The sequence below is a fragment of the Melozone crissalis genome, unplaced genomic scaffold, assembly GCF_028551555.1.
Source record: "Melozone crissalis strain CALT ecotype California unplaced genomic scaffold, PUWL_Pcris_2 ptg000016l_1, whole genome shotgun sequence".
Taxonomy (NCBI): domain Eukaryota; kingdom Metazoa; phylum Chordata; class Aves; order Passeriformes; family Passerellidae; genus Melozone; species Melozone crissalis.
The window spans coordinates 22040677-22054391 of NW_026535794.1; the positions used below are offsets into that span (position 1 = coordinate 22040677).

Sequence of the window (13715 nt, forward strand, 5' to 3'; positions counted from 1 at the left end):
GCATTTTTAAAAAGCTTCTTGTTCCATTTACATAATTATGAGGAAATACATGATGTGAATTAAATGTAGTTACAGAACTATCAGGAAAGCTAGCAATGTAAGTTTTTTGGTTTGTTTTTTTTTTCCTCTTCCTCCCTCAAAAGATGAAGTCATAACTTCACATGGTGCAATTGAACCAGATAAGGATAATGTCCGCCTAGAGCCATATTCTTTGCCACAAGGTTTTATGTGGGACACATTGGATCTTAGCAATGCTGAAGTTGTAAGTAGAACAATTTTTATATGTATCTAAAATAATTCAAGTTTTTTCTGATTGATATGTGGATAAGTCTTTGGATTTTTTTTGTGTATGTTTTCAGCTGAAGGAGTTATACACACTATTAAATGAGAATTACGTAGAAGATGATGATAATATGTTTAGGTTTGATTATTCACCTGAATTTCTTCTGTGGTGAGTAGCAAGTTCCACATTTTGTTCTGGCTGGAGTGCAGTGAAGGGTGTTTTTATTACATCTTCTTAGGCAGTAATTTGTAATTATTTCTGTCATCAATTCTAGGGCATTGCGTCCTCCGGGCTGGTTACCGCAGTGGCACTGCGGGGTTAGAGTGTCTTCAAACAAAAAGCTGGTAGGATTCATAAGTGCCATCCCTGCAAATATTCGTATTTATGACAGGTAAAACGCACCAGTACTTTTGTATTTGTTAAAGAATGATGCCACAAAACAAACCTTGAACTGGTATCCATTGCTATAGAGAACTTAAAAAGAGAGAACAAGGTGAAGAGCACTAATGTTTCGTTAAGGAATTTTCTTAGTGATGGCTGATACAGATAATGCCATACAATATTCTAACCCTGCTGAAAAGCATTTCTAGTTGATCAGCTGGGCTTCTTGGCCAAGTCTTCATACTCTGACAAACATAAAGCATTGTGACTTCACATAGCATTGCTTGGGTGCTATACTGCATCTTAAAGTAAAGCAATCAGTTAAGTCTTGATAGACCTCTGGTAAAGGAGTATTGCAAATCTCTTAGGTATAGCTTGCATATTGCAATTTATCATTGCAGTCACATAGGCACAGATTAGTGTTCATTGCAGATGTACTTTGTCACAGGCAAGTTTATTTAACTTCAAATTCTTCTGTCAATATGGAAAATTGTAATTATAAAAATGGAAACATGCAGTGTGTAACTCTCTTTAATTTTTCCACTACGTAATGTCTTTTTAGTGTGAAGAAAATGGTAGAAATCAATTTTCTGTGTGTCCATAAGAAACTGAGGTCTAAACGGGTGGCACCTGTATTGATTCGGGAAATAACCAGAAGAGTAAACTTGGAAGGAATTTTTCAGGCTGTTTACACTGCTGGGGTGGTACTTCCCAAACCTGTGGCCACTTGCAGGTAACCTAGGTGATGTTCTTAATATTATTGGCTCCTATAACAGTCATTTTTAAGAACATTTAATGCGATTGTCTAAAAAGAGTAAAAGCATAAAATTCAAAGCTGTTAAATGTTGTGGCCTTGACTAACCTGAAGGCCTGAGTGTTTGTTATGTTGGGTTTTTTTGGTGTTGGGGTTTTTTATCCCCCCTTCCCTCCCAGTGCCTTGGATAAAACAGCTTCTCAGACTAAAATTTAATTTGTGGTTTGTTTAGCATACTTTAAATAGACTAACAGATGTTTCTGTTGACCTTTTGGTGGCAGCCATGCTAGCAATGACAACATTGTATACCTGTGTTTTTCAAGTGGCCTGTGTCTTTACTGGGACACTTCCCTGTTAACCTGGTTGCTTGCCAGACATGGCAGAGCATTTCTGGTAATTGTATGATTTGCTTTTTTGAAATACTTTCATCATTCCTGGACAAAGGAGGACTTTATTAGCACTTAAAAAGCACAGGAACACTACCATGTGGGAGGAGTTACAGTCAAATGAAATTATATTTGCTTGGAATCGATTTTATTTCTACTTGGAAAAGTTCAGTTCCTGCACTTTTAGTCCAGCTGTTTAGGCTTCTGGAGGACAGAGTTCCTTTTGATTTGAAATTGTTTTGTACCTATCAACACCAAAGATCCTGTACGTTTCTGTAAGGAATGATGAGGGTGGGAAATGTAAAGCTTTGCTCTGTTAGAATAACCAGAGATGCTCTGTTGCACAATGACCTCCCAGGAAAGGGAAAGCTCCTTCAAAAAAAATGCTCAGACATGAGCAGAGGGTCCAGTCTGCAGAAGAAAATAAATGTTGCTATGTATATATGGTGAGTTTTTCAGGGCTGTGACAAATGCTAAAATGTTTAGCCCTCTGCTTATTCATTCTGTATCAAAAAGCATTTGCTTAGATTGAAAATACTGTGATAGCAGGTTTGTTTTAAAACCTATTAGCTTTTCCTTAATTTTTAAATTTTTTTTGTTAATCAGCCTTCTTATAGATGTAGTACAGGCTTGCTAAAAACAAATTTGGAGTGTTGAAAAGGAGGAAGCAAGAAAGCAGGGTAATGGATGCAAATGACACTGACACTTAAAATACTATTTAAATTTGTGATTTGGTTGTATTTCCAGGTATTGGCATCGATCACTAAATCCCAGAAAATTAGTGGAGGTGAAATTTTCACATTTGAGTAGAAACATGACTCTACAAAGAACAATGAAGCTCTACAGACTTCCTGATGTAAGCAGTATGACTTCTAGAGAATCCCCACAGTTATTGTGAGGCCCAAAATAACCTTCCATCTGTCTCTGACAGCACAGGCTTTTCTGTGTAAAGGCAGTGCATGCTGGACATTAAAAAATAATCTCTGGTTGATGAAAAGGACCTTAAGGGCTATACTAAACAGAAGAGACTATTGCTGGAAATCTGGATCTCTATGGAGAAAATACAAATTTTAACCTAAAATCCTTAAACAAAAAAAAGAAAAAACAGAAAGCTTGGCTTCACAAACATGTGGGATTGAGTTGAAGATGCATAAGACTATTCTTGGTATGTTTAATCTGATAAGAGATTACTGGAACAGAAAATCAACAGTTCATGTCATAACATTCTCAGAGAAGTCCATCAGCAACTTGGCTGATACAATTGTATTGTTGATTCCACTCTAATTCACATTTTTTCCTGTACTGTCAGAGAGTGTTGTTCTTCTGCATTGAGCAGGCTCAGTGAAAGCCACTTTAGAATGTTGTGCACTGTTAATTTGCATGGTCTAGTAAAAACCAAGTATTCTGGCATAGCTAGGTTAGTAAAATATTTTTTCTCATATTTTCAGCTAATAGTTAAGCTTGCAAAAAGACTTGGGGTACATTTCCATGACAGGGCAAGTCACTGTAAATGCTATGTACTGTTAAAAAATGTCATTGCTGTAATTAATAGCCTGTAGAATTTAGTCTGAGCTTCATGGCTGAAAACAATTTATTTGCTTATAAAAGCAACCTTTTTTGAAGAGATTGCAGAGTATCCCTTACCTGTACCTTATCAGTAAACCTCTCTTTATTTCAACAAACCCTCTCTTTTAGTTAAAAACAATACCTTTTTTCCTCACTCACAGTATTTATAATGATTGATCTGGTTTTGGAGAATTGTGTCTGTTGCTCTATTTGAGTTGATGCTGCAGATATCTGAGCAGCAGGCTGAGCAGCCCTTGGAACAAAGCACGTGCCATGCCCAGATCCGTGCTCCTGCTGCTGTGGGAGAGCCTCGTTTCCTGCTCCGCCTGCTGCCACCTGCGCTGCACACGCAGCTTCTCCCTTGTGTGCAGGGCAGCACTTAGAACCAAATTAATTGGGTTTTCATCTTGGGCACCTAAATATAGCTTCCATCAAATCTTGAAGGTATTTTTAACAGTCTGAAGAGTGCAATATACATTTTCAAGTGTAGATTTTGGTGGCAGCTCTAGTAACATTGCTTATGGAAACTGAGGAAGTGATTAAAACATAAGGATCTTACTTGTAGTACCAAAGGTGTAACTACAGAGAATCATAGAGAAATAGCAGTTGTATCCTGATCATTTTCCTTTATCATAAAACCAAGTTTCAACAGAGGAGTGAATTATGGAAAGTAACTAATATATCATTATATCATTATCTCACCCATAAAATATAGCTAAGGCAAACATGCACATAGAAATACAAATAGAAATAGGTGTTCTCAAAATCAGCTTTTAAAACTAAGAGATGTAGGAGTTCATACATCTCAGAATTTGTTATTTTTAGGTTGGATTTGGGAGCTTCTCAGTGGAAAATAAAGATTTAATCTTTGTTCTGATGTTTTCTCTTTAGATCTTGTGCTTTGGGCTTATTTGGAGGCCTTTTTTTTTTCCTGAGAAGGGGATTAAGTGATGTTGAAGGTTTTCCTCCTCAGTTTCAGGCAGTTATAAACACTACTGTCAAACAAATTTGTCCTTTCAGTTCATGCTGTCCTGTCCCTCAGCACCAAACACTGTTTCTTGCATTTTAACCTCTTTTCTTAATGTCCTTGGAATATCATTGCCACTAGGAGCTCATCTCCCTTTAAGAGAATTAATCATTCCTAATCACTTGAACAGCCTGAATTAAAAATGTTTTCAGGTGTAATAAATACTGTAATTAATAAATATCACCCTCCCTAAAGGCTGTGCGTGTACCTATAGATACAAAAAATAAAAGTGTTTCTTTCCTAAGTGTTTAAACTCTTGAGCAAGGAGTTTTCTGGAAGAAGTAAAATTTGTCAGTATTTAGAGTCAGGACAGGAGTGTGTTTGTCTCTGTTGTATTTTCCTGACCAGGTGAGATCCTGATGCTGGACAGTCACATGATTATGTGCCCAGAGAAACAAATTTGAGCACAGTTCTGTACACTTCCCCTCACCTCTGGGTTTGCAAATAGTCACTTACTGGTGGTGATTCTGAGCATTACTGGGGGGAAAAAGATCTTCCACCCCAGCTGCTTTTCCTCCATCCTTCCCGTATGTCAAGTGTACACCCTTCTGGAATGAGGGCATTTAAAAATACAGATGATGTGCTGTTGTGGAGTCAAAACATAGTCCCAGGCTGCCTGGAAAAGCAGGAAGACTGAAATGTAATGCACAGGCTAGAGCTGGGGCAAAATGTGCCTTGATTTCTCATCTGGCTGCTGACTCCCAGAGTGCAGGAATAAACATCTCCCCCAGAATAATGCCTTTTGGGCAAAGCATAATCAGCTACACTCATTGCAGGCTTCCAGTAATCAAGTCTCTACCTGGCTGCTCTTGCCATCAACTTTGCTGTGATTAATGTGGTACGTGCCCAAGTGTGTGGCTCACACAGATGAGGCAGCATAAATCAGCACTGAAGAGAGCAAGCATTAGCCCCCCCAAAAGGAATTATCCAGGAAGGCTGGCAAAAGATGGGAGGAAAACTTTAATCACTTATGCTTGTTTAAACAATAATTGCATAATACTAGAAAGTAATTCTTTCCTTTTCTGATGTTTAAAGTTAGAAAAATATTTGTTAAAATAGGTTTTTAGTTTCAGGCAGCTGTAAGTTATGAGAAGCTTTCTTGTTACCAGAATAGCAATTATGCCTGTACAGAAGGTTGTTAGCAAGGAAGTTTACAAGTGCTAAAAATAGGTAGAATCTTTTTTTGTTAAATAATTTCTAATTAAACCTTATCAGCTGACATTGATGCATATTTTAACTGTAATTTCCAAAAGTTTGAATTGCATGTGTTCTTGTCTTGAGATAACTTCTGATATGCAAGTTTCTTTGTTTTGTTTCAGTGTCTGGGCCCCATGTAGTTTAGAAGAAGATTAGAAATAGATTGACCTAAAAAAAAAATTACAAACTGCACAAAGTGTAGGCAGTTGGTGATGGTGTCTTTCTCTGGAGAAATGAAGCTGTTTCAATAATGAAATTAAAAGATTGAAGTGGTCCAGACTGTCCCAATAATTAGAAGAGAGGGAATTCTGATTGAAAGCCGTTTGTAAAATAGCATAATGAATTAGGTGGCTGGGATAAAGTAGGCTAATAATGAATGCATTATAGCAAGTGGAGTGACTCTGCAACCTACTTTCAGCCTTTGCTGTGTGTGCAGTTTTCCTTTTAACATCCTAACATTTATTTTTCTTTTTTTTCACTAAGGCCACAAAGACTTCAGGTTTGAGACCAATGGAACAAAAAGATACTAAAGCAGTACAAGAATTAATCAATACTTACTTGAAACAGTTTAATCTTGCTCCTGTGATGGATGAAGAAGAGGTGGCTCACTGGTTCCTGCCTCGGGATCATATTATTGACACTTATGTGGTAGAGGTAAAATATGCACTAACATATATTAATGTGAGTGTCCCTCAGTAGTTCAGAGCACTCTGCACTCAGAGTGCCAGACAGTAGTTCTTATCAGCATCAAGATTTTGAAATGCAGGCAATATGAAATATGTGTGTAATAGGTAGAATTTGATACCATGAGTACAAGCTTTGTTCTTTGTATTACATTCTCTTAATAAGAAAATGTTTGCCTGTGATAAAGTGCAGTGCTCTTATAATAGAATATCTTAAAGAAGAATTCTGAAATATCAAAACATCATTATCTTGACAAGAACCATACATATTTGAAGATCAACTTTTCCACCTGCATTTCTTGATTATTTTTTACAGAGCTATAACATGATACTAGGCAGTGGTCTTCAAACCTCCTTTTCTAGAAAAAAGGAAAAATGATGCCATGACTGAGATGAGGATTTGGTTTGGATTGGCTATCATTCTCCCAGGTGTACACGTTTCTGCCATACACCATTACAAAATTCTGTTTTAAAAAAACTAATTTTAGAGGCATCTGCTGGGGGAATTATGTTTTTTGATGGTTTGCTTTCTTTTACACACTGGTAAAGTGTGTTTTTTTCCAGTAAAAGAACGTGTATACGTATGTGTATGAATTAGTGTATATATAAATATATATATACATACATACACATCTACCACCCCCACCCTCCAGAGAGTTGGTCATAATGCTTCTCTCAAAATAAGGAGTGCAGGAATAGGAGTGCATTTGAATTGGAAATCACCCAGACATGTTTGGAATAGGTGCACTAAAGTCAGTGGAAATATACACCCTTCTCTTTGAGTCCATACAAAATCAGTTGTAGACAACATATTTAGACAGTGTATTACTTTGCTTAAAGTGATAATGTTATTTTAAAATGATCAGGACTAACATCCCTAAACATTCTCCTCAGAAAAGCCCTAGGTTGTGAAGCTCAGTGTTCCCACACTGTAACCTGAATTTGTGCAGGAGGCTCAGCTGAATTAGGGAACCTAGAGCTGCTGGAGATGAGTGGTCCTGCTCATCAGTTTTTATTGTCCAGATTTAGCTTTCTGCTTTGCAGTGGGTCTAGTGCTCACTGGACTTTTCCATGGTCTAATTTATAGTCCCACCTTCTTTCTCCACTCCCTCTTCTCCCTGCCCTCTGCCCAGCTCCCTGAGTTGGTTTTTGGCTTGCTTTGTGAGTTGAAGCCTACAGGAGAGTTCACAAGCACCAGGATTAGCATGAATGTGACATTAACTACACAGCATAGTCTTCACTTACTTGTTTTGTGCTGTTGTTTGGACTAGTTTTTTACTATACAAAATGTAGATTTGTTAGTGCTTAAAATCTTTTTTAAGACCTGTGTGACCTGGAGAAGCTCCTGTCAGACTTTTAAGTCATCTTTGTCATGTGCAGATCTAAGACCTTAAAATACTCTATATAATTTATGAGTTAATATTTTTGTCATCCTTACTGAATTTAGTGAGTGACTCAATAACTTTTCTGTTCCTTGTAGTTAGTATTACTCTACTACAGAATCTGTACCTGCTCTAAGACAAAAGCTTTTTTGCATATGGTATGTTCAACTGTTTTACATTTTACTGTAGAAGTACTATTAATTTAAGGAGCCATCTGACGTCCTTCATTAAACTCTAATTAGTAGTTACTAGTCATTCAAAAGTAAAGCAAATAAGCAAGAAGAAGTATTTGTGTGTCTCCTTTACCTTATTTTCTTGGAGATACTCTGGGGAGTTTTTATTAATATCCTTTGTATACCAGCACAGTATATTTTTTCTCTGTTTTTAGAAAGATGAGAAAAATATTCTTTGATGTGAATGTCATCAGGTTTTTAAAATATCCATAATATTTTAAGAATATTTCATTAAAAATGAGTTCAGTCAGAAAAAAACTTTGATACTTTGAGTGGAAGTGTGCTTTGTTAGCTTTGTCCATAGAAAACTAGTGCTTTGACAATTGTTTGTCAGAATGTTAGTGGTGTAATAGACTAGAAAAATCTAAATGTTTGTTTCCTCTTAGCTCAGACTAGCTGCTATACCATAGTACTTACAGTACACAAACCTTGCTGCATTTATTGCTCTCTGTGGAACTGTCACATCAGCCTAATCAGTAACTGATTACTTATTAATGGACTTTTTTGTTTTGGTGTTTTATAGGGTTCAAATGGTATTTTAACAGACTTCCTCAGTTTCTACACATTACCTTCAACAGTGATGCATCATCCTGTTCATAAAAGCCTCAAAGCTGCCTATTCCTTTTACAATATTCATACAGAGACTCCCCTGTTGGACTTAATGAATGATGCACTCATTATAGCTAAATTGGTAAGTTGTAGGTTGGTTTTTTTTCTGCTTCATTTACAGAAGTATTCCTAGGAATAGTGGCAAGGTAAGAACTGGAGTAATTTATCCATGCCAGTGCATTTACAGCACAGAGTGCAGTTGAGACATATACTATATATATATATAAATATAAAGCAGTATGCTTGTTTTCCTTTTTACTCTGAGTGATGCTGGGGAATGACAAATGCATAAAGTATTTTCATTAGCTTGAACTGTGGATACACGCAAGAACACACTGATGACCATAGTCACTAAGTATCAGAGGAATGAAAAGTATCACTAAAATAATTTCCCTTGGAGATGAATTAATAAGCACTATCAAAAACATTTTGCTTTTTTAGATTATTTTTTGTTCCTAAAAATTTAGAAATTTATTTGTGTGAGCTTTATCATGTTACCATTGCTCTATGTAAAGCTCTGTAGATGATGTCATGGTGTAGCTTTTAAGCATACCCTTAGGTATGGAGTTATACTGATAGATGTTTGGTTGAATGGAAGGGAAAAGACTATAAATGAAGTTCTTAAACAGAAGAATTTTGAGAGTTTTGTACTGTCTAATAAAAAGCTATCTCTCAGCTCTTAGTGACTGTGGTTTCATGGAAGTGCAGCACTAACACCAGTGGCACATGCCAGCACTCTGAATTTGCACAGACCTGTTTGCCCTGGGTGCTTCAAAGCACTGCACAGGCTTCCTGTGGTCCATGGCACCCACTCTGCCACCATTCCCAGCAGGCTGCAGGCACAGGAATGTTCTCTGCTCCTCCTTCCTGCCCTGCTGGTGCTGTTACAGCCTCCTGAGGAGTGCCCTGGCAGGCCATGCTCCAAGCTGCCTGCACCTGCCACAGAGGTTCCTGTGCTGGTTCTGGATGAAGCCAGTGATGGTCTGCAGAGGCTGTATCTGTTCAGACTTCAGGCTGCATCAAAGCAGCCACAGAATCTTCAGCCTGTCTGTCCCAGCCATGTTCATGCAGCACTGCAACTGAGCTGCCATCTGTGATGGGAACTGCTTGCTGAAGCACTTCAGTAACTGTTTGTCAGGGAAAACCCCTGGATAGTTATTGGAAATATGGTTATTCAGGCTCCAGAATGATCCAAAAGGAAGTTCAGAGACAGACTTTGAGAAGGCAGTATAATTTTCAGGAGTGGCTAAAAATACTGGTAATTATTCTTAAAAGTCAAGGTTGGAAAAGTGTTAGTCTGGGTTAGAAGTGTGGCACAGGGAGCTGTGTGTCTGGCCATTTTCTAAGCTGTGTGTCTGGCCATCCTCTAGGCTGTGTGTCTGGCCATCCTCTAGGCTGTGTGTCTGGCCATTCTCTAGGCCATGGTGGGACAGGTGAGGGGGCAGTTCCATGGTCTGACCCCAAGGCTTTGCACCTTCCCCTGCATACGTTTCTCTCTCAATGAGACATGCAGCTCTTTCCTTTTGAGCAGATCATCCTATATCCCTTGCAATACTGGGATTTAGACACCTGTGGATTTCTTAAGTACCTGCTGTGCCTGTAATGCATCATTAGATGCCTAATTATAGTTGCAGATCTGGCAGTTGAGTTTTCCATGAGGAGAGCTAAGGCAGCAGAGATGATAATGCATCCTATTGTTTACAAACACAGTGAGTCTGGCTGGGATGGAGTTAACCTTGTTCCTTGCAGCCATATGGTGCTGCACTTTGTCACTGAAGCAGGGCTGATCACACACCAGTGTTTTGGTTGTTGCTGAGCAGTGCTTGCACAGCCTCAAGGCTTTCTCTGTCCCCTGCAGTGAGGAGGCTGAGGGTGGACAAGAAGTTGGGAGGGGACATGAACACACCTGTCACAGGACAGGTGACCCCAGCTGACCAAAGAGATGTTCCACTCTGCTCCACAATCAAGGCTGAAGGAAAGGAGGAGGAAGGGAGGATGCTTCCAGCATTAGCATTTATGTTCCCTAACAATCATTATGCATGCTGAGATCTTGCTTCCCAGGAAATGCTTTGACATCTGTCTGGCAGTGGGAAGTAGTGAATGTATTCTTCTTTTTTGCTTCCCTTGTGCCTTCAGCTTTTGCCTTCTCTGTTAAACTGTCATTATTTCAATTCACAAGACATCTTACCTTCCTTCTATTTTCTCCCCATCCTGTGGGAGAGCAGTAAAGCAAAGGCTGTGTGGGTGTTTGGCTCTTGTCTGGGGACAGTCTCCACCACAGTCTCCTTTCTGTACTTTAACTCCAAAGAATGGGTTTTGGAGATACAAATTCAGCTCAGCAAATTGATTTAAGGTTTTGCATGCCAGCTAATGTTTATTTTTATCTTCAAATCACACTATGTAAAATTAATTTAGAATTAGTTTGGCCGTTACAGGACAAAACACCTGACCTTCAAAGTAAAACCCAAAATTTGGAGTTATTAATTAAGGTTCTATGCATTCTGCATGGAGAGAGAGTGAGATTTTGCATCAGGATAACCCCTGTAAAACGCTGCATATTTTATTGTGGAAACTGACACAAAGTTTCTAGATCTAGAACAGAGGAAAGAGATTCTCTTCTGAGTCAGGTTAAGTGATCTGTCAGAGCTGTGGGCAAAGTACCTTGAAACAGAAACCTTTTCATCCCTCTCAGAAGATCCTAACCTGAAACTAATCTGCTGATATTTAGATACTGAATTAAAAATCTGTAGAGTTTTGTTTGAATTTGGAGTGTTTAATTGCGGACCTTAATGTGCTTGTATCTAGAGTGTGTCTCTATTCTCCCCCAACTTCCCTTCCTGCCTTCTGAGACAGGCAGCCTTCTTGCTGTTACTGTTACTTGGAATATTTCAAAATTTACTTTCAATGCCAAATGTCAAAAACTGCCACCTCATTTGTCTTATTTCTGTTTTTCACAGCACATTTAACTTAGCATGGTGTCATCTGCACACAATGATCTTTGTGTAAAGTAGCAGGATGCTTTACTAAACTCACTGTCTGTGCTTTGTAACTTTCTTTTAAATAGTCCTGAGGAAGAGCTTAAGTGCTCTTTTTCTTCAAACCCTCTTTTTTCCTAATATGGGATGCTCATTTAAAAGAAAAAAAATCTTTTTTTTTTTTACTGAGTAAAGAATGTTCCCTACCCCATCTTATTGTGCTTAAGTAATTGAGCATTTTTGTTTTGCACCTTTTGTCTTAAAAGTGTATCATGTCCTGCTGGTGCTGTACCTTTGTGCTGTTAAGACTCCAGGAGCTTAGGTCAGAGTCCCTTGTAGTTAATTGCAAATAAATGGATTTTATATCCACACCCCTGAGCAAATTCAGCTCTCCATGTGTGATGATTATTGCTGCAATGGCTTACCAGCCCTGGGCTTTAGGTTGCTTGCTAAGAGTTCCCAGTGAGGAGAAAGGATTTGAGTATGTGTCGATGGAGGAAAAACTCTTGAGACTGATTTGGCTGCATGCCTCTTCTGAGGCAAAAAATGTCTTTTTGTGGTGAATTTGGGAGGTTTATGAATGAGGATTTGGTAGAGAGTGCACAAGTAAGGGAGGGAGAATCACATGAAAGATTTGAGTTCTAAAGAGAATGGCATTTCAGAAAAGGACTAAATCACAAAGTTATGTTTATCATTAACAGAATGATCAATTGCTGAAAAACACAGTAACTGTATTTATGAGCTTCAACTAGAATAGGCCATATGTGTCAAAACACTGTATGTGACTGTAAAAAATGCATGTCTCTAAGGGTAAAATAATGGAAAATGTTTTAGGGACTCTTTAGACATTAGGCCCTGAAAATGGCTTTAAAATTTATACCCTTTTGGAGCTAATCTTCAAGCACAGATGTGCATTATACTTTAGTTTTTATTGAGAAATGTCTTTGTGTGTGTACCTAATTAAAAGGCAAGATTTATTCCATTGTATTTTTTCCTTTTAATTAGCCTAAGTCTCTTGGATACCATATGCCACTCTGTAAAGTATCATTTGTGTGTCATTTGAAAATTTCAAAAGTAAAATTTTAAAAATGTTTTGCTGTTGCCAGAAAGGATTTGATGTGTTCAATGCACTAGACTTAATGGAAAACAAAACATTCCTGGAAAAGCTCAAGTTTGGGATTGGAGATGGAAATTTGCAGTATTACTTGTACAACTGGAGATGTCCAGGCATGGAATCTGAAAAGGTAAGGGAGAAAAATGAGTTCCTGAATTCCATTAGATGAAATGGTACATTAATTTACACTGGCCAACAATGGGCAGAAGTTTTAAAAATACTGTAATTGGCCCTGTTTATGATCCATAATTGAGATGCAGAAGACTGCTTATGTTTAGGTTTACTGCCATACTTGAACTAAAATACCGTATTTTTCTTCTTCCTTTAGGTTGGTCTTGTATTACAATGAGAACGCTTATGTTTCTAGAACTCTTGAGGTCATCCTTTGAGTTAATTTGATCTCCATAACTCTTGAAATGGTCTTGTTCAAGAGGAGTAAAAGCACAACGTCAGTGATACTGAAATAGTCCATTAAATCTGATCAATGAAGACATCCACATGTGACCAAATTTATGCATTTTCAGATAGATCAGACGGTTCATGAAACTCTTCTATTGTCCATGAAAAGAATAAAAAGCACATTCATTTAAGTTTCAAAGCTTAGCTTGATCCTGGATGAGAAGAAGGTATTTTTTTCCACTCTGTAGAAAAGACTGTTTTGTATAAACTGAACTTCAGTGGTGGATTAGGGTACAAAAATATTTGCTATTATGTGGATGAACTGCTGCATTTCTATTTATTAAGTGGTGATGTATGTATGTCAGTGTAACAGAATGAAGGATACAAACTGGAGTATCTTTGCTTATTTACTTAACATGGATATCATCATTTGGGGGAAAATGAAGTATGATACCTTTGTAGCTCTATGAAAGTCCTGGATGTTTTTGTAACTGGAGCAGTATGACAGTGTACTGGTTTAACTAGTGCATTTGTTTCTCCATAAGCAACGCTGCCAAATCAATAAAAAATACAGATTTGTACTTTGATCTTCAATAGATCAGTGGATTGATTTAACAGTATCGCACTGTTCAGTGCAGGTGTTATCTATGTTGCCAGAATGATAATACATTACTGTACTTAATTTACAGTTGTGGCACAATACCTTAGTTTTTCCTCAGTAGAATA

At 37.8% G+C, this 13715-nt stretch overlaps 1 protein-coding gene across 2 annotated transcripts in view; it reads left to right on the forward strand.

The window, feature by feature from the left end:
- Positions 1–13576, forward strand: part of NMT2 (N-myristoyltransferase 2) — a 31101-nt gene extending 17525 nt beyond the window's left edge. For both annotated transcript variants that reach the window (XM_054273728.1, XM_054273729.1), the window contains exons 4-12: positions 144–262; positions 360–451; positions 558–674; positions 1227–1397; positions 2552–2660; positions 6078–6248; positions 8416–8583; positions 12583–12720; positions 12919–13576. In XM_054273728.1, the coding sequence (XP_054129703.1) occupies positions 144–262; positions 360–451; positions 558–674; positions 1227–1397; positions 2552–2660; positions 6078–6248; positions 8416–8583; positions 12583–12720; positions 12919–12939 (1106 nt within the window). In that variant the 3' untranslated portion in view covers positions 12940–13576. The remainder of the gene's footprint in view (positions 1–143; positions 263–359; positions 452–557; positions 675–1226; positions 1398–2551; positions 2661–6077; positions 6249–8415; positions 8584–12582; positions 12721–12918) is intronic.
- Positions 13577–13715: the final 139 nt, after the last annotated feature.